Here is a 23714-nt window from a genome sequence, read left to right as displayed (position 1 = left end):
TTGACCACCCCAGTCGAACACCGGCACCTTCATCTTCACAAATACATTTACCCATGTTTTCCTGTGACTGTCTTAGGGAAAACTACTTTAAATCACAGCTGCACTTTGTATTCCTGTTTACCAGAATGCATCTGCAGCACCCTCCCCTCCACCTTTGCTGCCCTTGCTTTCCTAAAACCAACATAAATTTAACCAACTTCATGCATAAAGCCTTTAATGACCTTATCCTTCCACATCTATCCTCCAGCTCTCCTATTGATTAATCTAACTCTGCCCTTTTATGCATTCAGTCAAATGCCCCAGCATTCTTAATGGTGCTTCCAACTACAGTTTTCTCCGGAGACCTTTGCCTCTCCACCTCTATCATGTTGAAAGGCCCTGTTTTCTGGGAAGTGTCAGGGTGAACTGGGATAATAGTTTTTGCCCTTGAGAGAATGTGCCTGACCTCTGCATAGTTTTTTCTCCAATCAATATGAAATCATTGCCTGAAAATAGATTTCATAGCCAATATGTACTTAAAAGACACGAGATTTAGCAATTTATCTAACTTTTACTTCAGTGTCACAACTGAGATTGTGAATTAGTTGGGGGAAGCATGAATATAGATTTTATATGCATATATGGTGGCTAGAGCAGTTTGCTTCTGGAGTCTTTCCATATGGAGAACAAACAAACACAAGTCTTAATCCAGACTATATTTACATACATTTGAGGGAGTGTGGGGCCTGATTCCTCCCCCTTCCGCCCCCCGCCCCCCCCGCCCTTCCCCCACTGAACTTGGGCTACAAGACATTAGGTTGCCCCACTGTGCCTTGGCGGCAGCTGCCCCTAGCTTTATGTCAATCTGACCATCACGTTGAATAATGGTACTGATGCCCTTTAAAGCATTCTCAGTTACGTTTGGAATGCTTTATTTCTTTTTGCAATTAAAACACATTTACAATTATGTTTGCTAAGGAGAGGAAATGTATTTTGAACTTCGTTATGCTTGAATTTAATTTTCAGTTAAACAGTCTTAAGTTGGTTCTTAATCTTTTCTTGTATGTATTCCCTACAGCAGCTGTACCAGACCTTAACAGATTATGATATACGGTTCTATATGTATGAGATTTTGAAGGTATGTTGAAGTTTTCAGAGCTTTGCTTTAAAAGTAAAAATGCTTAATATAATTCGGAGAAGGATTATGCTCGTGTTCAACCTCTCAGAACACAAGTGAGCTTTTTGACTTGAGCACTAGTTCAACGTTCCAGAAATGATGCCAACATTCATCCCAGTTTTATAGTGTTTCTTTTTACAACATTTGTGTCAGTATCTGTGTTGGTTCTGGCTTCCAGTTAATTAGGGCCTGTTGCAAGAATTTTGATAGTTGGAATATCATTCCTTTGGGTTCACTGAGGAACCTGACATTGATTAAAGAAAAATAGTACTATAGGAGCCATGGGTTTACTGTTGATTTTGATTAATCTGATGTAATGACACAACTGCCATAATGTTCAGGAAATGTAGAATACAGCTACTTAAACTGATTCACATTCAAATTCATCAACTAAACTACAGTCTATTTTAACCACTGAGTGCTGAAAAATTAGTATCTGCAAATTTAGGTGACAGATGTCAAACACTCAAATTTCTTCTTGAGCAATCAGTAATGTGAGTCTTGATTAAATTATTGGTTCTGAAGTGCCACTTCTACTACTTCACATGGAGATTTAAACTGTTTCAGCCAGGCATAAATGTAAAATTATGCATTTGGAGTTATGGTGAAATGCCCAGCTCATCAGCATGGCAGCATACATCCTGGTTATGTCCTGTTCTATCTTGAGCCTGATGAAGGGGTTATGCCTGTATCTTACAGTTATGGTTAAAATCATACAGTTTGATCTTTTGATTTCAGTCAAATTGGCAAGTAACACACTGCTTTTTAAGCACAAATATGAGACAATTAGGTCTTATTCCTGAACTTCCTGATGAAAGGCTTATGCCTGAAACGTTGATTCTCCTGTTCCTCGGATGCTGCCTGACCTATTGTGCTTTTCCAGCACCACACTCTTCGACTCTGATCTCCAGCATCTGCAGTCCTCACTTTCTCCACACGTGGTAAGATGAGCCACAGTGCTGAGTGAAACCTGGTTGAAGAATTGCTTGCCTGGTCTGATAATCCACCTGAGCACTTTATAACCTTTCTGAAATCTTTTTAATGTTGGGATAAAGCAAATAGTAAAATCTGCTCTCCAACCATGCAAGATGGCCTCTGAGAAAGTGAGGCTCTGCTTGTTCATATAAGCTGAATGTAACCATTCGAGGAAGTAAATAGTATTTTCAGCCCTCTTATTAAATTAGCAGTTAAAGTTCCTTGGAATAAAACCTAATTGATATTTGTGCTTAAAGAGCAGTATGTTACTTGTCAATTTGACTGAAAATCAAAAGATAAAACTCTATGATTTTAACCATAACTGTAAGGTACAGTGTAATGGTTATACTATTGGATGGTTTGCATACTTTTGGCCATTAATATAAGTGTTTATAATCTGTATATTGCTATCTGTGGGAACTAGGAAAAAGTTGAAGTTCAATAAAGAATATTTACTACAAGGTTTGTGAAGGTTTGTAGCTCAGGTTGAGGTTTAGGGTGTAGGTTTGCTCGCTGAGCTGTAGGTTTGATATCCAGACGTTTCATTACCTGGCTAGGTAACATCATCAGTGGCGACCTCCAAGTGAAGCGAAGCTGTTGTCTCCTGCTTTCTATTTATATCTTTCTCCTGGATGGGGTTCCTGGGGTTTGTGGTGATGTCATTTCCTGTTCATTTTCTGAGGGGTTGATAGATGGTATCTAGATCTGTGTGTTTGTTTATGGCGTTGTGGTTGGAGTGCCAGGCCTCTAGGAATTCTCTGGCATGTCTTTGCTTAGCCTGTCCCAGGATAGATGTGTTATCCCAGTCGAAATGGTGTTTTTTTTCATCTGTGTATAGGACTACAAGGGAGAGAGGGACATGCCTTTTTGTGGCTAGCTGGTGTTCGTGTATCCTGGTGGCTGACTTTCTTCCTGTTTGTCCGACGTAGTATTTGTGGCAGTCCTTGCATGGAATTTTGTAGATGACATTGGTTTTGTTCATGGGTTGTACTGGTCTTTTAAGTTTGTTAGTTTTTGTTTGAGAGTGTTGGTGGGTTTGTGTGCTACTAGGATTCTGAGGGGTCTTAGTAATCTGGCTGTCATTTCTGGCTGTCAGAACACTATTCCAACGAGCCACCACACTGCAGCACAGAAGAACTTCGGAAAACAGGAAAAGCACCTATACAACGTATTCAAGAAGAACAGATACTCAAAAAATACAGTCCGTAAATTCCTCAAGAACAAACCACGACAAGCAGACCAAACACAGCCAGAAGCCCTAACCACCTTACCATACATCAAAGAAGTTTCAGAAATGACAGCTAGGCTACTAAGACCCCTCGGAATCCTAGTAGCACACAAACCCACTAACACTCTCTCAAACAAAAGCGAACAAACTTAAAAGACCCAGTACAACCCATGGACAAAACCAACATCATCTACAAAATTCCATGCAAGGACTGCCACAAACATTACGTAGGACAAACAGGAAGAAAGTTAGCCACCAGGATACACGAACACCAGCTAGCCACAAAAAGACACGACCCTCTCTCCCTTGTAGCCCTACACAAAGATGAAAAAAAACACTATTTCAACTGGGACAACACATCTATCCTGGGACAGGCTAAGCAAAGACATGCCAGAGAATTCCTAGAGGCCTGGCACTCCAACCACAACGCCATAAACAAACACACAGATCTAGATACCATCTATCAACCCTTCAGAAAACGAACAGGAAATGACATCACCACAAACCCCAGGAACCCCATCCAGGAGAAAGATATAAATAGAAAGCAGGAGACAACAGCTTCACGTCACTTGGAGGTTGCCACTGATGAAGTTACCTAGCCAGGTAGTGAAATGTCTGGATATCAAGCCTACAGCTCAGCGCGCAAACCTACCCCCTAAATATTTAATACATTCACGCACCACTTGACTTGTTTAACGTTTAGGAGGATTGCGGGGGGAAACTAGGAGCGGGTGAGGTTGGTAACTATCAATACGCAACTACATGATAGATCCATTTTAAACACTGGGTGAATCCAACTTATTTCAATATCCACACTGATATGTCATGTAAAATCCCTCTTACCCATGCTTAAAGTTTGTTTTCCTCCACCTAGGAAATATATTTGTTATTCCCAAACATTCCTTAGGTGGTTGTTCATGCATTTGATATTTGCATTCATTCTTTGTTTATAATTTGTAAGTCGACTGTTGATTTTGGTTTTAAACTATCCAGAGTTTTTTTTTACCATTGACAGTTGTACACCAGAGATGAAATATTCTATCTTTCTGACTTTTCCATATGAAATTTTGCCCTTTTGAAATGTTTTTCAGATCGCTGTCTTCTGTGGTATCTCAGGTGCTTTGATCCCAGAGAAATCCTGACTTGAGGGGCCCTATGTTTCTTTAAAACAAGAAAAATCCTAACTGTATTAGGAGACTCAAAGGGTAGACAATTGTCATTGTAGACATTGAAAAAGAATTGAAGCTCATGTTATCATTTTTTCCCCCTCATCAAGATCCTTACCAAAACCTCAGTGCAGGTTTACTACTATCTCCACACTAAGGCTGTTCATTTGGACTCCGACCAATACAGCAGCAACTGGTTTCCTTTTGGGGAATTTCTGTGCAGTTACAAGATGCCTTTTCCTTCCACCTGGTTTTAAAAAAGCACCTTTTATTTTAAAAATGTGGATTAAAATTACTATTACTTTAATTTCAGAGCAACAGCAAGTTCAGTTTCCAGCCATCTCATCTGTGGCATATAAACCTGCCTAATTTTCTGTCGATTATTCTGTTTTTCTGTCACTAGATTCCTGTCACCAGGCAACAGCACATTTTTTTCTATTGCCTTTTTGTAATGCACTGTACTAGTTAACCCTATCTCTACTTCAAAATTGTGAAACTGCATTGAAATGCATGTAAACAAAAAAGGCATCCAGACTTCTTGCTACCATTCGCAAAAACCCTTTAAAGTGAAGCTAAACCATATCACTCCCTTATTGAAAAAAACAAAACTTTGAAACATAAATTCATTCTATTGTTTTATGTCAGTCTTAACACTGTCAAACTGTTATCCCTCTGGTGCAGATGGAAATCCTGCAAAGTTGGTGGGTGAAGCTGGGAAATCATGGCCAAAATGCAGTGTCAAAGGGCCTGAAGAACCAGTCTTGAGTAGAGTGGGCTGTGGGAGCAGTTTCCAGGAATTTCTTATTATGATTCTTTGTCAAAAGAAACTTTCTGACCTTTCTGTCTTTGCTCACACTCATCCCTGATATTCTGTTTGCACTTTTCCGAATACACTCCTCTCTTCTAATCGCAGCCCGGAACTTCTCAGGTACATGTTGGAGTCTTAACTGCGTTGTGTATTTACACCCCAAGGACTGTAATGGTTCAGAAAGGTGGCTGGCTAGATTGATTGGAAATGGGTAATAAATGCTGGGTTTTCCTACACCACTCATCTCAGAAAGGAAGAAATGTGACCTTGGAACAGATACAAAGTGGCTCTTTTTCTATAGGACCGTGTGAAGGCTATGCAGCTCCTCAAGCTTTATCCAGATCATGAATAACTTCACTTCTGCACTTCAGTTTACTTACTATAATTCCATATCTTTTGATTTCCTAATAAATATCCATAGCTTGTTGAGAGAAGATAATTCCTGATTTCTACAAATTCTGAATGTGAAAAAGCTATTTCCATTTTTGTTCCTGAATAGCTCAACTCTAGTTTTGTTTTTTCCTCTCGTTCTTGATTTCCTATCAGAGGAAATAGTTTCAATGAATCCACCCTGGATGAACTTGATCAGCACACCTCAGTCTTCTAAGCTGTACGAGTCATGTTGATATAGCCTGTGCTGAACTTTCCCCTCTTAAACCCTGATTTGGGACTTGAGCGTCCACTTTGAAACAGCCATAAGAAGGGCGAGGAAAGGAGCCACCCTTTTTATGTCTCCATCAGAATCCATCCAGGATTTAAAACTTATGGGTGTGTTGCCTGTCAGTGTATTAAAAACCTAGCATAAGGGTCAATCTTCCTTTCTCAGCCTGTAATCTACCTTGCTTAACATCTTGTGTGTAATATATGGATTTTAAAATGAAACCTGCATTAGCTGTGCATGTCAAATGTATAGTATAACTGAGTTAGAAAAAATCATTTTGACTTTTGAGATTGATGACTCTTGCATGCAGTGATTTTTGGTGCAGTTTTGCTTCCCTTAATTTACATGTGTAATGCTGCAAATGGCTGTTTTTAAATTTTATGGCCTTAAGATTATCAATTATCTAGTTTGAATTGAGGCTTCTGGACTGCATTTCCTCTTTATGCAGCCTGTGCACTGCTGTGTTTTCTGTTTAAATTTTATTTTGAGTATCTGTAGGAAGCCTGCTGCACTTCAATTTCCTTTAATGATTTTTCTTTCTGCTTAGTACTTTATGCAAAATGTCATACCAACAGACCAGGTGGATAGTTTGCCTGGCTATTTGCTGTTGCTTTTATCATAGTTACAAGCTGCTTCTATATTGGCACATATTTGAATTGGACTGTGGGGGAGCTTAGTGCCATTATAAGATTGGGCCTATGATTCTGTTATCAGGAGAAGAAAGTTTGGTTTTCAGATTTAGTCATTTAAATGCTGTGTGTCAGTGCTGGTCTCCTGGAGGCCAGTGAAAAGTAAACTTTCCTCCTTTTGGTTGAGCACCTTTTCTCTTGGGAAATTTTGCTTTAATTTGCAGTTGAATAATATTTTCTATTTTAAGTATGCGGAATGTTTTTGATAATGTGTGAATACTGTAGTTTAGTTTTATTAATATAAGAGTCATAAAATATGATTAAGTAAGCATTTTACAGGAGGAATAATAGTTCTTCTACGTGAACTAGTACAAACAAGATGACAGCTATTATGTCCCTAAAGTATATACAAGAAATAAAGTCTTTGATTTCTACAGTACATTTCATGACCTCAGGACATCCCAAAGCACTTTACAGTGAATTAAGTCCTTTTGAAATTTAATCACTATTGTAATTTAGGAAATGGATCAGCCAGATTGCACACTGCAAGGTCCCACAAGAAGCAATGTGATAATGACCACATTTTTAATGACATTGGTTAGGATACTGAGGAGGCCACCTCTACTGTTCTGCACTACAGCGGTACAGGATCTTTTACATTCACTTGAGAAGGAAGCCAGTTTAATGTTTTTCTTAAAGGTGACCCTCCCATACTTATATTAAACACATTTGGCAAATTGGATCCACAGTTTGCTGAGTGGCAGGAAACAGAGGGTGATGGTTCTCGGGTGTTTCTCTGACTGAAAGTCTGTGTCCAGTGGGCTCTTACAAGGGTTAGTATTGGGGCCCTTGCTGTTTGTGGTTTTACAGAAATGATTTTGACTTGAGTGCAGGAGGGTTATCAGCAAGTTCACAGATGGTACAAAAATTAATGATAAATAGTGAGGGGGGCAGCCTTAGATTACAGAAGAACACAGTCGGGCTGGCCCATGGCACATGGAATTCAATCTGGATAAATGTGTGATTAGGGTTACTAGGCAGAACAAATAAGGCATGGAAATTCATGGTGAATAGTAAGACACTGGGAAGCACTGAGAATCAGAGGGACCTCGGTGTGCATATCCACTGGTCCCTGAAGGTATTAGGACAGCTAGGTAGAGTGGTTAAGAAGGCGTATGGTATATTTGCCTTTATTAGCTAAGGCATAGAGTTAAAGAACAGAGAGACTATGCTGGAACTGTATTAAACATCAGTTAGGCTATTGCTAGAATATTGTGTGCACTTCTGAAATTCACATTATAGGAGGGATGTGATAGCACAGGAGGGGATGCAGAGGAGATTTATCAGGATGTTCTTGGATGAGAGGGTTCTGGTTGTGAAAAGAGATTGGATAGATTTGAATTGTTTTCCTTAGGGCAGAGGAGATTGAGAAGGGATATGATTAAAGTTGTATAAAGTTGAAGGATGTAGATAGGATTGACAGAAATCCTTGGTGGAAGGATCAATGACCAGGTGGCAAAGATTTAAGGTAAGGGGGCAGAATGTTTAGAAGAAATGAGGAATAACTTTTTCACCCAGAATGTGGTGGGTATCTGGAGCTTGTAGCCTATAAGGGTGTTAAAGGCAGAAACCCTCAATGTTTAAGAAGTATTTAGATGTGCACTTGTAATGCCAAGGCACTCAAGGCTATGGGCTAATTGCCTGTAATGGGTTTAGAATAGTTAGCTAGAGTTTGTTTTGACGTGTGTGGCCATGATGGGCCAAAGTGCCCTTTTCTATGGTATAGATCTCTGTGATTCTATGGCTGATTCATAGCTACAGCTTTATGTAGTTAAATGGCTAGTGATGTGTTTTGGTTTGGAAAGCTAAAACTCATTTTAAAGTGGGAACAGCAAATGCGGAGAGTTTTTTTTAAAAATTCATTCAAAGGATATAAGTATTGCTGGCTGGACCAGCATTCATTGACCATTCCTAAGTGATGGTGAGCTGCAGCAATCTACTTGATGCAGACAGATCCATAAGATTGGGAATTTCAAGATTATGGCCCAGTTATACTGAAGGAACAGCAATACATTTCTATGTCAAGCTGAAGGTGCCTTCAATGGGAACCCGCAGATGGTGATGTTCCCTTGTATTTGCTGCCCTTGTCCTTCTAGATGATAGTTGTTGACATTTAGAAAGTGTTGTTTTAGGAACCTTGGTGAATTTCTGCACTGCATGCTGCTACTGCTGCTGAATATCATTGGTGGATGTTTGTAGATTTGCTGCAATTGAGTGGCTGCTTTGTCCTGGATGGTATCAAGCTTCTTGCTTGTTGGAGCTGCATTTGTACAGCTAATTAGGGAATATTCCATTACATTCCTGACTTGTGCCTTGCAGGTGGTAGGTGCCTTGCAGGTGGTAGACAGGCAGTGAGTTCTCATTGCAGGGTTTCAAACTTCTGATCTACTATTGCACCACAGTATTTTTATGGCTAGTACAATTCAAATTTTTGCCCAACAGTAACCGCCAGATTGATAGTGGAGGAATTCAGTGATAGTAATGCCATTGAATATCAAGGGATGATTAGCTTCTCTGTTGTTGGAGATGGCCATTGTCTGGTGCTGTGAGATGCGAATATTACTTGCCACTTGTCAGCCTGAGCTTCAATATTATCGACGTTTTGCTGCATTTGGACATGGAATGCTTCAGTATTTGAGGATCGTAAAAGATGCTGAACATTATGCAGTCATCAGTGAGCATCCCCACTTCTGACCTTATGATGGAGGGAAGATCATTGATGAAGCAGCTGAAGATGGTTGGGCCCAGGACATTACTCTGAGAAGCTCCTGCAGTGATGTCCTGGAGTTGAGTTGACTGACCTCCAACAACCAAAATTTCTTCCTTTGTGCTAGGTATGACTCGAGCCAATGGAAGGTTGATGCAACACTGTCAACTGCGGCCTTGATGTCAAGGGCAGTCACGCTCACCTCCCCTCTGGAGTTCAGCTCTTTTGTCCATGTTTGAACCAAGGCTGTAATGTGGTCAGGAGCTGAGTGGCCCTGGCGGAACCCATACTGAGCAACAGTAAGCAGGTTGTTTTTATGTAAGTGCTGCTTGTTAGCACTGTCAATTACCCTTTCCATTACTTTCCTCATGATTGAGAGTAGACTGTGCAGTATATGGCTGGGTTGGATTTGTCCTACTTTTGTTGTATAGGATAAAGCTTATAGTGAGGCCTTAGCTGCACAGGAAGAATTAATCCTGGCTTGATGTCTTTCTTTGCAACATACAAGGATGATTGTCCACTAGAACTGGTTCTTACCACAGCCATTGATTCTCATTCTTTTTCTAAACTGCCAAGAGCATTTGCTGGTCTGCAACATAACCTTAATAACGCTAGTGAACTTATTATTGGTCATTTTATAGACCAGTAAATACCTATTAATAAGTGCACCAGCATTATTGAGGGTGAGTTGCAATTTTTTTTACTCTCAAGTGATATTTAAGCTTTTTATTTAAGGTATTGCCTTCACCAAGGGTAGAATCAACTGCTAAATGGGTCCTCGTTAGGCCCCTGTGATTTTAACATATGTTGAGTTACTGTGTCACTAATCCACAAACTCGCCTTGCTTTGCCCTTTGTACATTGATCTAAGCATTGTGAAATGTTTAGCTTTCCAGTCTGGGCAGGTTTTACTGTGAGCAATTTTGCTAATAAATGTGCCTATAGCATCAGTACTATGGGGGTTGGTACAGGATAAATGTTTCAATTGCAGGGCCAAAATAAAATTCATGCGGGAATAACTGGGAAGCTCAAGGGTGTCACGCCAGTGGTTACGTGATGTTTATTCGACTTTCACTCAGAATAAACCTTTCTGTGGGCATCATCCAAATTTGTGGTTGTTTTGGATTGTTAAAGTTTTTAATGTAGTAATAACACAAGTAGTTGTTAATGAAATGAACCTTTGGTGGGTTTCTTGTCTTGTCATATCTTACAATTTATAATGAAATCTAGTTAATTTATGTTACTTGTCGGTCTTATTAATTAATGAGCGAGTGTACTAACGCTAGTTGGGTGATGTTCCTCTTGTTTGTAGGCCCTGGATTATTGCCATAGTATGGGAATTATGCACAGAGATGTGAAGCCACACAACGTCATGATTGACCATGAGCATAGAAAGGTAACAAAACAAACACAATTGCTTGGTACTTGAAGGTGCACATGCCATTGTTCCTTTGCAATACATTACGGCAATGAGTAAAGTTAGTACCAAGGCATATCTACTCATACATGTGTACTTTTTTACCTCGTCCAAGAATCCTTTGAAAAATAATGAGTGCAAGTTGGAAAACCTGCAACAAAATATCTGTTATTGACAATACTCAAATTCTGTTTTCCCAAAAAAACTATTTGGATACTAGATAAATCGCAGGGAAGGAAGAATTGGCTGCCTTCAGTTAGTTGCCTGTTGTGTTATTGAAATGCACTTTTATTAAGACTTTCAAAAAAGCTGAAAATGGCATGTTCTGTAGCAATCGAAGGATGTTGTTGTGGAACTCTTTTTCAAGGCTTATTGAACCCTTTAACTGAAGTTGCATTAAATTAAAAGCAGCAGTGAAATGTAAAGTAAAGCCATTGTAACACAACTAGTTCACTCCACATCTTTTGAGATTGAGTTTTGAAACACCATCACTGCATTAAAATAGCTTCAGACATGTAGTAATAATACTTATGCTATACAGCAAGTTATCGCAGAAATCCTACACATTAAGAATTGGAATGACTGATTTAGTGCAGCTACCTCAATTCTGGTTAATCAAACTGGAACTCCCAAGTTGTGATTAGTTTGCATGAAGAGTAGAATTACTGACTGTGGGTCATTCTATACATTGATATACATTGTAACCTATTATCAGTTTGATCTTTTCTTTATGGGAATTTGGGATTTAAGACCGGTATAAGGCTATTTGATCCTTAGAGCCTATTCTATTAGTCAGTGAGATCGTGGTTGATCTGGTGTCTCAACCTTCATTCTCTTAATTCAGCCTTCAATAAATTCAGTGACCCAACTTCCACTTTTCTGGGGAAGAGAATTCCTTAGACTAACAGTCCTTGAAGAAAATCATTTCTCCCCATCTTCATCTTAAAAGTGTAAATCTTTTAAACTGTATGTGTGAATGTTTTCTTATGAATAAATTACTAATAAAGCTGGGGCAATGGTAGGGAACTCAATTCAGATAAGACTTTAGAAGGAAGGGTTGCAGTATGGATTTACACAAATGATTATTTGTGGCTTAACCTTTGGGGCTCAAGTGCAATTATCAAAGTCTGGCTGTACTCCCTGAAATTTAGAAGTTTATTTGACTCCAGTCTTTGAGATATTAAGGGGCCAGTTATGGTTGACTGGGAGAAACTATTTCCATAATTTGGAAAGTTTATGACGAGAGAACAAGCAGACCTATTGAGTAAAACTTAAAACCCTTCATCAAATAAAGTAGAATTTTGGTTAATTTTAAACTTAAGATTGTTAGTTGAATCAAGCACATTAAAGGTATGAAGAGAAGTTGCAGCTTGACAATGATTTTATATTGGAAGAAGTCAAATGACTTATTCATGGTCTAATGCTCTTGGTTGTTATCTACTGAACTTTGTTGGAAAGGTAAGGTCAGAGTTGATTAGCAGTGGTGGTTTCTGATTGTTCCATGCTTAAAATTGCATATGAAGCACTGGACACCTAAATGAGGTAACTGGAAGCTGCTAGGGTTGCAGAGCACATCCCAGCAAGAGTTGCTCTTATTTAAGATGGGAAATAAACTACTGTAAACCTTCCTTTATTAATTGCTGTTAATAAATTCATGAGTTAAGAATAGCCTTCTCAACCCTTATTCGCAACATGTTTCTAAATTGTATTTAACTATGTTCAGTTGCGACTGATTGACTGGGGTCTGGCAGAGTTCTATCATCCTGGGCAAGAATACAATGTCCGAGTGGCCTCCAGGTATTTCAAGGGACCCGAACTACTTGTAGATTATCAGGTGAGAAAAATATTTTCTTTTGCAGTTGTAAGCTCTTGTGTGTAAATGAATTAATTTCAGTTGACCAGACTGTAATATTCAGAGATTTATAATCATGTCCTTTCAGGTAAGTGATTTTTTTTCCATTTTAATACAGTTGAGAAGTACAGTTTTTTGTTGTTTATAAAAATGATTTGGATGTGAACATAGGAGCTATTGTTAGTAAGTTTGCAGATGACACCAAAATTGGAGGTGTAACGGACAATGAAGAAGGTTACCTCACAGTAAAATGGGATCTTGATCAGATGGGCCAATGGGCAGAGGAGTGGCAGATGGAGTTTAGATAAGTGTGAGGTGTTATATTTTGGAAAGGCAAACCAAGGCAGGACTATATATGTAATGGTCCTAGGGAATGTTGCTGATCAAAGAGACCTTGGAATGAGGGTTTATGGTTCCTTGAAATTGGAGTCACAGATCGGATAGTGAGGAAGGCATTTGGTATGCTTTCCTTTATTGGTCAGTGTATTGAGTATAGGAGTTAGGAGGTCATGTTGCGACTACAGGGCATTGGTTAGGCTGCTTTTGGAATATTGTGTGCAATTCTGGTCTCCCTCTCATAGGAAGGCTGTTGTAAAGCTTGAAAGGCTTCAGAAAAGATTTATAAGGCTGTTGCCAGGGTTGGAGGATTTAAGCTATAGGGAGAGGCTGAATATGGATTGAGCTGCCAGAGGAAGTGGTGGAGGCTGGTACAATTCAGCATTTAAAAGGCATCTAGATGGGTATATGAATAGGAAGGGTTTAGAGGGATATGTGCCAAATGCTGGCAAATGGGACTAGATTAATTTAGGATGTTTGGTCAGCATGGACGAGTTGGACTGAAGGGTCTGTTTCTGTGCTGTACATCTCTATGATTCTGAGAGGTATTTTGGGGTTTTTGGTTAACTTCAAGTGCTTTTTTGCTGTAATGGAATATAATATATTGAATCCCTTGTTATCTTATGGGTTTTAATATTTTTTCCTTGAGTTCATACTGACGTAAGGCACTTGATAAGCTAACTCACTTGTTCTGTACAATCAGTATCTTGCTAAGTGTGAGCAAGGGTCAAACTTAGAACCATAGATGGTGTTTTCTGCTTTTTGGATACATCACATGGTGCCAAGAGATTTCACCAGTTGCAGGAAAGGTCATCCAACAATGACTGGATAAATAAAGTACATGTCGGATGAATTGAACTGTAAACTGTTAAAGTAAGAGTTCTATTCTGATGTTTTTAAACAATTATTGTGGTATTAAAATCCTTGTAAAACTCTTAGTTTAATGATTCCAAAAATCTGAAATTTTATAATTCATCATGTCCACCTTAGCTTGTAAATTTTTACAGCACATGTAGTATTTAAGAGCAGTCATAGATTGGATTATCTCAAAGCAGGATTCAAATCCAGCTGTGACTAATAGAATCCAATGAGCACCTGTTTTCAGTTAACTCATTTTGCTTAAGAATTTTACTATAGCCAATTTAACCAGTTCTAACACCAGACTAGTTTTAGAAAAGATTTCAGATTGTTTGTTTGTACTTTTGCTCTCTTGCTCATTCTCTTGCACATCCTCTTCCTTTCTCACTTTCATGTGCTTTCTCTGGCTTTCAGAGAATTTAAATAAAAATGGCTGAATACTTTGGGGGATAAAACTGTCAAGAACACATAGAAATTGCAACTCAGCAGGTCTGGCACTGTCATTGGAAAGAAAGCAGAGACAATTCTGAAGAAGGGTCACTGAACTCAAAACATTAGCTCTGCTTTCTTTCCACAGACGCTCCCAGACCTACTGAGTTTCTCTAATTTCTATCTTTTGTATCAGATCTTTTCGCCTCTGCAGTTCTTTGTTTTAGGCAAGAACACAGTTTATTTGCTCACTTTTTGGAAAGAAATTTTGGAAATGATGAATTTGCCAAAATAGATGTGCTCTGCTGACTTTCCCTTTACTGATTCAGGATAAGATTTGCTTTATTCCGTATTTTAAGTGGGGAGAATAAGCATTTGGAGAGAAAAGGTGAGTTGTTTTGGATGTACATCTTACGTCAGACTTACAAGCTGCCTAACCACAAAGTGCATTTGTGTTTGTTCTGCTGAAGTCCAAACTCCCACCCCTCCAACACTGCCACAACCACCCACCCAGTATCTGAAAACAGCAGATCATCTGCTCGGGTTCTTACATTATCAAAATGAATTCCTGTACTGCAACTTCAACTGTAAAATTTCTTGTTAACAGCCAATCTGTCATATCTTTATATCTTAATAACTTTAATCTGGACAAAGCAACATCTGAGCATCTAAGGTAGGAGTTTTCTAGAAGCTGACATTAATTTGTCAGTTCTGAACTTGCCTATAATTGTGAAAAATAAAAATTGGCTATCCTAGTTGAAATCAAACCGCATGTAAGGAGAGCATGTGGCTCTTCTTTGACAGAGTTAATTAGTTAGGGTTAGCCCTTTTTTTTCTGTAGCTTCGTATTTTTTCACTTTTATGTCTGAACTGAGTTATCTTTGAAATTTAGTTATTGTTTGCAGCACCCTTTCAAGAGAGCACATTTCATATCATTGTAATTTGTTACATTATTTTGCCAATATTTTGAACGTGTGTTCTCAGGTCCTCAGTTTTTCGATAGTTACGGATCTCAAATTATGAAAACCTCCTTAAGGTCTCACCTTGGCCTTTTCTGCACTAAGGACAACAACCCTTGCTGCATTCCATCATTCCTGTACCATTCTCATGACTTCTTCTACACCCTCCCTACAGTCATGATCTCCCTTCCAAAGTGTGGTAACCAGAATTGTGTGCAGCTGAAATAAAGAGATGACCAACAATAAAGATTCGGCATAATTCTTGCTTGTATACTTAAGGCTTCTATTTATAAACACAAAGCTCTTGTATGGTTCCTAACAGCTTTATAAATTATCCTGTCACCTCCGAAAAACTTTGTCGCTGTTCTTGAGGGAAATATATTCTGTGCACGTTAATTCTCTCCTCCCCCAGATCCATCAGAATTATCACCCCCAACCACCACCACGCTTGTACCTCCCAAGATATGTATTTGGTTCCTTATTGGCCTTCTGAAAATTCATCACTGTTGACTGAGTCAAATCCTTAAGAGTGGATGTTCCCTTTAAAGAAAGCTTATTCACCTTTTTGTTGTCTAGAAAACCATCATTTAATTCTGTTCACTGTTGTGATAGTTACAGGAAATCTAAACACTTTAACCCATTGTGAATTTGGAGATATCAAAAGCCCCTATATCACTGATGTCAGTGACACATTGGCTACCATGATATAACATGAAATACTCGGAATAATAAGAACAGTAAATAATAATTTGCCTTTCCTGAATATGATCTTTCTGTAATCTTGAGATGCTAAGAATGTTGAACAGGAAGAGTGAGGAGATGTGGTGTTTTAACTGCAAGGCACCTCCTTCTATGCAGATTTTCTGCTTCATAAATCCCCTGTTGCCATAAACAAAGTGCCTTGCTATATTGAGGCAATGACCCATGTGGTGAGATAGGAAAACAGCAGGTAACTTTCTACGTAATGCTTTCACACACAACAGGAAGCATCTGGTTCATAACATCTGCAGGCAGGCTACCACAGAAGATAAATAGTGTGTGGGGGTATGAGGTGGGTGCAGAATGTCCTTCAGTACTTAGAGGGTGCGGGGAGAATACTTTTTAAACTGCTTTTTTTCCAAGGCTGATTTTAATTTTGAGATACTTTGAATATTACATATACTTTATTTCAATGCATCAACATAAACAGTGTGCAATGGACAAAAATATGGTAACAGACGAAGATTTCTGTCCTCCGATAGAGATTGCAGTTTCAGAAATGAGATGGTGGAGAAAAAATGCTTTGGATCATTTCCTTAAATCCTTGTGTGTTATCTCTGATCTGATGACTGTTATGAAAGGAAATGGCATTATAGGAGACCCCAGAACTGCGCACTCTCCATTCACATTCCATCAGTTTTTGGGGTGCAGTTTCTGAATGCTCATCATTAACAATTTAGTGTTAAGTATATGTCTCCCTTTCTTTGTAGTCTCTTTGGTATTCATTTCAATGCAGTCTTCATTCTGGAAAGGTGTCCTATGGTTGGGATTCCTGTCTAAACTTTGGTAGAGGGAGAAGGGCTCTCACTGTACAGGATTAATGGAATTGGATTAGAAGAAAATATAGATGAGTTGTCGTCCTTTTGTAAGAGTACTACCGCTGAGCTGAGTCAGAAGGATATGTGCTTAATTTGCTTTCAGTGGTAATTTCTGTTGATATTCTGGAGCTCTACTTCATGGAATGCAGCATATTTGGTACTGTTTTTCAGATATGACATTAAACCAAAGGGCTATTTTACCCCTCAGGCATAGAAGCTCAGGGTTATTCTTCTGGTCTGTCCAATAAATTTATGCCTCACCTTTGCTAATGCTACTAAATGTTTAGACATTTATTTCATTTCTGTTTGTGATTGTGCTTTATGCAGATTGGTTGCTGTAGTTCCCTACAGTGCAGAAGTGAGAGCATTTCAGAAGTATTCCATTTGTTGTAAAGCAAGTTGGAATATTCTGAGTTTGTGAAAGGCACTACCTAGATGCAAGTTATTCTTTTAATATTGCATAATTCTGTGTCTAACCAAACTATAAAGTCAAAAGTGCTCAATCATGGTCAGTGCTGAGTTGAAGTGGTTAACTTCATTTAGCTTTATTGAATTGAATTTATTGTCACGTGTACTGAGGCACAGTGAAAAGCTTTGTCTTGCGAGCAATACAGGCAGATCACAGAGTTAAGTAGAATAGATAAGTAAATAATAGGTAAACAGCAACAAAAACAAAACACAGGTACAGGCAAATGCTAAGAGTTTGAGAGTCCATTCAGCATTCTAACAACAGTATGGTAGAAACTTTTTGAAACTGGCTGGTGTGTGTTCAGGCTTCTGTACCTTCTCCCTGATGGTAGAGGTTGTAGAAAAGCAATGCCAGGATGGGATGGACTTTTGAGAATGCTGGCGGCCTTTCCTTGATAGCGGGCCTGGTAGATGGATTTTATAGATGGGAGGTTGGCGTTTGTGATTGTCCGGGCCGAGTTCACCACTCTCTGTAGCCATCTCTGATCTTGAATGGTACTGAATGGTAGTGATACATCCAGACAGAATGCTCTCGGTGGTGCACCTATAAAAATTGGCAAAGGTATTCGCCATCATGCCAGAATTTCTCAGCTGTTTGAGGAAGAAGAAACATTGGGCCTATGTAACCAGTGCATCCACATGAAGAGTCCAAGAAAGCTTGTTGTGGATGACCACTCCCAGGAACTTGACGTTCCACCCCTGTGCTGTTAATGTGTAGGGCATGAGTACCATCTCGCCAAAAGTCAATAATGAGTTCCTTGGTTTTGCTGGCATTGAGAGCTATTGAAGTTAGGAAGACTGCTGTTCATGTTTGCTGCTCAGAACCATGATGATTATCCTAGTGAGGCCATGTGGATGCGTGTGGCCTATAGACTAGAACCAGCTACTTAATACTGTTGTAATGAATGACCACTATTGCAACTAAATCCCAACAAATGATAGCAAGTCAAGAAAGCAGAGAAAATTGTAGAAAATACATTAGTAAAATTGTATAGATTGATGTTTTGTACTGTTTGTAATTTTTTTATGCGCAGATGGTTTATTTGACAGTAATTGGAGCCCCCGAACTTACATTTAATTCAAGCGTTGCATCAAAGAAACAATAGGTATTTTGAGAAAGGACAGGAAACTTAACTTTAATGGATCCATTTCTTTTAACTAAAAGAGCCCCTTGCGCGTTATGTGCCCTCTGACTTTATCTTCAGAAAAATTTGAAACACTAACTGCATTAAGGTACTTTGAATAATGTACTCCTTTATTGGAGTATAGTCTACAGCTCATTGAAGATGCTTTTGCTTCATTGCAGATGTATGATTATAGCCTAGACATGTGGAGTTTAGGATGTATGCTGGCCAGCATGATCTTCAGAAAAGAGCCCTTTTTCCATGGTCACGACAATTACGATCAGGTAAGAGTGCTCGTCTTAGCTATAAATAAAGGCCTGTTTTTAAAGTGCATTCACTGCACTACTAAAGTTGACTTTACAAATACTGGACACCCTCCTCGTGTGCCTTCAGGCAATGCACTTGACCTTACTACCGTTGACACAAGTAGTATCTGCTGTGTGAGATTGCAAAGGATGAGGGGCATGAATAGAGTAAATAGACAAGATATTTTCCCTGGGGTTGGGTAGTCCAGAACTAGAGGGCATATGTTTGGGATAAGAGGGGAAAGATCTAAAAGGGACCTAAGGGGCAACTTTTTCATGCAGAGGATGGTGTGTGTATGGAATTAGCTGTCAGAGGAAATGGTGGAGGCTGGTAAAGTTACAACATTTTCATGGCATCTGGATGCATAGGAAGGGTTTAAGAGGGATATGAGCCAAGTGCAGGCAAATGGGATTAGATTAGATTAAGATATCTGGTTAGCATGGACGAGTTGGACTGCAGGGTCTGTTTCCGTGCTGTACATCTCTCTAACTTTTTTTAAAATGCTGGATTAATGCAGTGGGTGGTGCAACCTACTTGCAACACTGCTGAAATAATGTGCTGCAAAGGAGGATTCACAAATCATGTCAAGTGTGGAAAAACATCTCCATCTGCTGGTAGAAAAAGATACTATATTGGTTCTCTTTTAAAAATATAATTTCTCTAAGAAGTCGCTGGCTGGATGTGAACGAGTAAGGTGTTTTACATGTTCTAGCTTATCAAGTTGAAAATAACCTGCAGATTGCCCTCTGCACATCTGATTGTTAAATTATTTGATTTTTAAAATTAATTTTGAGTTGTGTGTAAAGTGTTGTAAATGAGTATGATCTATAGAAATTTGTCACAGTCTTCAAGGCAATCTACAGAACAACACACACATTTACCCAACTGTCCAATTTAAACTCCAAATTATAAAGTGCAAGAAGTCATATACAAGAAGATACAGTAAGAAACACTCTTCTGAAGTTATACAGCAACTTCCATTTACATAGCGCTTTTATTGTAGTAAATCTTTGTAAGGAGCTTCACAGGATAGTTTTTTAGTCAAACATTGACACGGAGTTACATGAGTTATTATGACAGGTAACCAAACGTTTGACCAAAATATCATTGTGTTTCCTGTCTTCCTAAAGACATGATAAATGTCTGCTTTAAAAGTATGTTCATCGGAATTGGAGGATGCTGACTTGGAAGGAATATATGAAACTTGGTCATGAATCTGAATAAATTTTTTCACTTCTAAGTACAGCACTTAATTCAATACTACCATGTAATCAAACTCAGTACAACTCAAGCAAGTTTTCTCTACCCACATTGTTTTATCATTTAAGCAAAATCAAAGTCAAATGCATTTTGGAGCTCTTTAAATTTCATTTGTAGTGTGACTGTTGTTTAATCTCTTCCCAAAGTGAGTTTAACTTTGTTTTTTCTCTATCTTTGAAGTTGGTCCGAATAGCCAAAGTGCTAGGCACAGAAGATCTGTATGACTACATTGACAAGTACAATATTGAGCTGGACCCTCGGTTTAATGACATTCTGGGCAGGTCAGTAGCCAGCATTTTTTAGTGTTGAAATAGGTGATTTTGTATATTGTCTACATAGAAGATTCTTATCTTGTTTCAGACATTCCCGGAAAAGATGGGAACGTTTTGTCCATAGTGAAAATCAACACTTGGTTAGCTCAGAAGCACTGGATTTCTTGGACAAGCTTCTACGATATGATCATCAAACACGTCTAACGGCACGAGAAGCTATGGAACATCCTTATTTTTGTAAGTAAACCTCATGCTACTTATTAGGACTTAATGTTGTGATTCTTCCCGCTGGAGTTCAGAACAACCCTTCCAGCGGGGTGCATGTGGGAATGCTGAAGGGATGTTGGTCTGGTTACTACATTACATACTTCAACCAGTTATAAGGACAATATTAAGAGCTATTTTGTTTTGTTGATTATTCTAGATTGAGGGTGAAGTTCTGTATTAGATATGTCCTCACCACTTGAGAAAAAATAAGTTGAGAAAGATTCTGAATGCTTCCACTGTAGATTTAATTCTGTTCTGTCCTTTAGATCCAATTGTGAAAGACCAGTCCCGAATGGGCTCCTGTACTAACATGCCAACTGGTAGCACTCCAATCAGCTCAGCCAGTATGATGTCAGGTCAGTATATAGCAAACTTGGTATTCAATAATAATTCTGTATAATAACTCAGACAGATTTCTCAGTTGAAGCCTACTCGATTAAAGTCTGTTAAAAATGCATTTGCTACTTTTGAAAACTCATGTTATTTAATGTCTTCATGCAGGGATCTCTGCAATGCCAACCTCATCGCCACTGGGACCTCTTGCTGGCTCACCAGTCATCTCTGCTACCAATACCCTTGGGACGCCAGTTCCAGCCACTGCAGGGGCTCAGCCTTGACGTCACCCTCCTGACTACTCGTAACCCTGGCAACCGCCTGGTCACCCTTCTCCCCTCCACCTCACTCCTCCTTGGAAACATGGGGAACCAGCTGGTCATGTCACATCTGAGCAGTTGCTTATGGATTCTCCTGAGTTCAATCATTTTGAAAACGGGAAAAAGGAAGTCTGATTTTTACTTGAGAATTTTTTTGTGTTTTGTATGTCACCAGACTTAGAGACAGTATATCTCTCTTAGTCCTAACTAGGCCATATGTAATGCCTCTTTGTCAGAAATTGTTGCCTATACACTGTTCTCATGCACTTGTTCAGTGTTACCACGTTTTTCCCTTGGGTTTTGAGTGGAGTTTTTGCAGATGATGTCACATTGCGAGAATTGTCTGCTGTAATAATTTAGTGGTTCGGAAATAATTTTCTTTGGAACATTCAAATGATTTTTTCATTAAAGTCTTATTCCCAGACAATTAGAGTAAAGGGAGTAAGTGTGAGTTGCATTTTTATTATCTAAAAACCAAATAGTGCTAAATGGAATATTGCATCTGAAATGAAATCTATTAGGGATATGAAATATTGGAAGCACGGCATTAGATTTGTTGAGTGCTTTTGAAGGTACTCTGTTGAAACTGTTGCTAATTAAGAGTATGTTTAAAAGCTAATCTATTGCTCCAACCATAAATACATTCTTTGCTTGGAAAATCCAAGCAAGTTGTGATTTTTTTTTTCCTTTCCTCCTGAGCACACCACACATGATAATTCAATTATTATCAGAGACCCAACCATAGTGAATTCATTTTCAAACTTTTGGACTGAAGGTTTTTAATCATTTTAACAATGTTGGAAAAAAAGTATCATTACAATTCATACTGTGTATCAACCAATTTATGTACTTAGTTCTCATTGTCTATTGTGTTTCAGTTGCCTTTTATTTAAAGCAATTAAGCAGGATTTGGGGTGGGGAGGGGTGATGAATTAGGAAATGTGGCTCCAAGGAATTTTGGTTGACTATGGGTAGGGGATTTTTTTTTAAGAAAAGTGTTTGGAAACAAAATTGCTGCTGTTGATTAGTGAGAAGGCAGTTGAGTAAGGACTATGCTTGACTACATTTTATTAAACAGCCTCTGGTTACACATTTATCATCCAGTTAGGTGCATTCTTTGTTCTTTCCGCTCTGCATTTTTTATCATTATGCTGTGTTCATCTGCCTTCTCAGACCTGTGGTAGGTCAGACTTGGGTCAGTGTGCAGATTCATACACCTGCAATTCCACTTTGAACAGAAGCAGGTTATTTGGATCAGTTCTGCATCTCTGACATGTCCCAGGCTTGAAAGTGATCAGTTGGGTGCTGAAACCTCCAGATGTTTGTTTAATGGCAGTATATTGCAATGCTAGCAAAGTTTGGAGTGGCAATACTCCTCTATATCCACTTGCATGACTGGGTGTAGAGTAATATTTTTGTTTCAGCCCCACTCTAGCCAGATGTAGCCCAAGATTGAACTCTTGAAAAGATCAGTGTGAATATGAGACCTGAAAAAGTTCCAAATGATTGTTAATCAAGAAAAGGACAAGTTTTTTTTGTGTTGAAAGAGGTGAAAGTCCATAATTCTCCACCCATTAAACTATTTATGTGGGAGCTACTTTCTTTGGAAGTGGAAACTTGATGCAAATAGGATACAGTAGTAGGTGTCACTCGTGCACATTGACACATAGGCATACAAGAAATGCCTAGTAATGTTTATTTTGTGTGGCTCTTTTATATCCCTTACCCCTCGGGGTCAGTGTGTATACTGCATTGTGAGTAAACAACTGCACTTGTGGACAAACAGAAAGTGACTCAATCTTATGCCAAACCCTGTGCCCATGATGGTTGCCTGCCTTTGCCTCATCTCTTTCCTGTTCCAAATGAAGAGATCATCATTGAGTTGTCTTATTTAAATTTCAAAGAAAAATAAAGTAAAAGCAATAGCATTGATATCTTCCTGGCTTATTTTGGGGAATTCCCTTTTATGTTAATCATTGCTTTGCCAAAAAAAAGTGACCCAATGGAAAATAGTATTGTGGTTCAGTATTTGTTAGATTTGTAGTCTGAAATTGCTGTTAAAATTGCTGTAACGGCCATTTTGGATATTTGGGCCAGATACTGATTTTTTTTATATCTTTGACTTAATTTATTCTGAAGCAGGTTATAAATTCTAATGAGTTCCCACTTTGAGTTATCTAAGATTACAAAGAGATTTTGATCAATTGGGCCAATGGACTGAAGAGTGGTAGATGGAGTTTAATTTGGATATGAGAGAGATATTGCATTTTGGTAAAACAAATAAGGACAGGACTTGTACAATTAACGTCATGTTGTAGAACAGAGACACCTAGGGGTTGAGGTAAATAATCCTTTGAAATTTGTGTCACAAGTAGCCGGGGTGGTTAAGAGGACATTTAACACGCTTGCCGTCATTGCTCAGACCTTTGAGTAAAGGAGCTGGGACATCTTGTTAAGGTTGTACAGGATTTGGTGATGCTTTTCTGGAATACTGTGTGCAGTTCTGGTCGCCCTGTTATATGAAGAGTATTATTAAACTGAAGAGCG

The 23714-nt window shown here is 38.8% G+C and overlaps 1 protein-coding gene across 7 annotated transcripts in view; it reads left to right on the top strand.

The window, feature by feature from the left end:
• Positions 1 to 23095, top strand: part of LOC140462861 (casein kinase II subunit alpha) — an 85645-nt gene extending 62550 nt beyond the window's left edge. For all 7 annotated transcript variants that reach the window (XM_072556261.1, XM_072556260.1, XM_072556259.1 and 4 more), the window contains 8 exons: positions 1058 to 1117; positions 10702 to 10785; positions 12530 to 12640; positions 18592 to 18693; positions 20156 to 20256; positions 20336 to 20484; positions 20781 to 20870; positions 21016 to 23095. In XM_072556261.1, coding sequence (XP_072412362.1) covers positions 1058 to 1117; positions 10702 to 10785; positions 12530 to 12640; positions 18592 to 18693; positions 20156 to 20256; positions 20336 to 20484; positions 20781 to 20870; positions 21016 to 21131 — 813 coding nt within the window. In that variant the 3' untranslated portion in view covers positions 21132 to 23095. The remainder of the gene's footprint in view (positions 1 to 1057; positions 1118 to 10701; positions 10786 to 12529; positions 12641 to 18591; positions 18694 to 20155; positions 20257 to 20335; positions 20485 to 20780; positions 20871 to 21015) is intronic.
• The last annotated feature ends 619 nt before the right edge of the window (positions 23096 to 23714 follow it).

This window comes from Chiloscyllium punctatum, chromosome 37 (genome assembly GCF_047496795.1).
Source record: "Chiloscyllium punctatum isolate Juve2018m chromosome 37, sChiPun1.3, whole genome shotgun sequence".
Classification (NCBI taxonomy): Eukaryota; Metazoa; Chordata; class Chondrichthyes; order Orectolobiformes; family Hemiscylliidae; genus Chiloscyllium; species Chiloscyllium punctatum.
The sequence above is the reverse complement of the archived record's forward strand: the minus strand, read 5'-3'. Positions and strand labels throughout refer to the sequence as shown.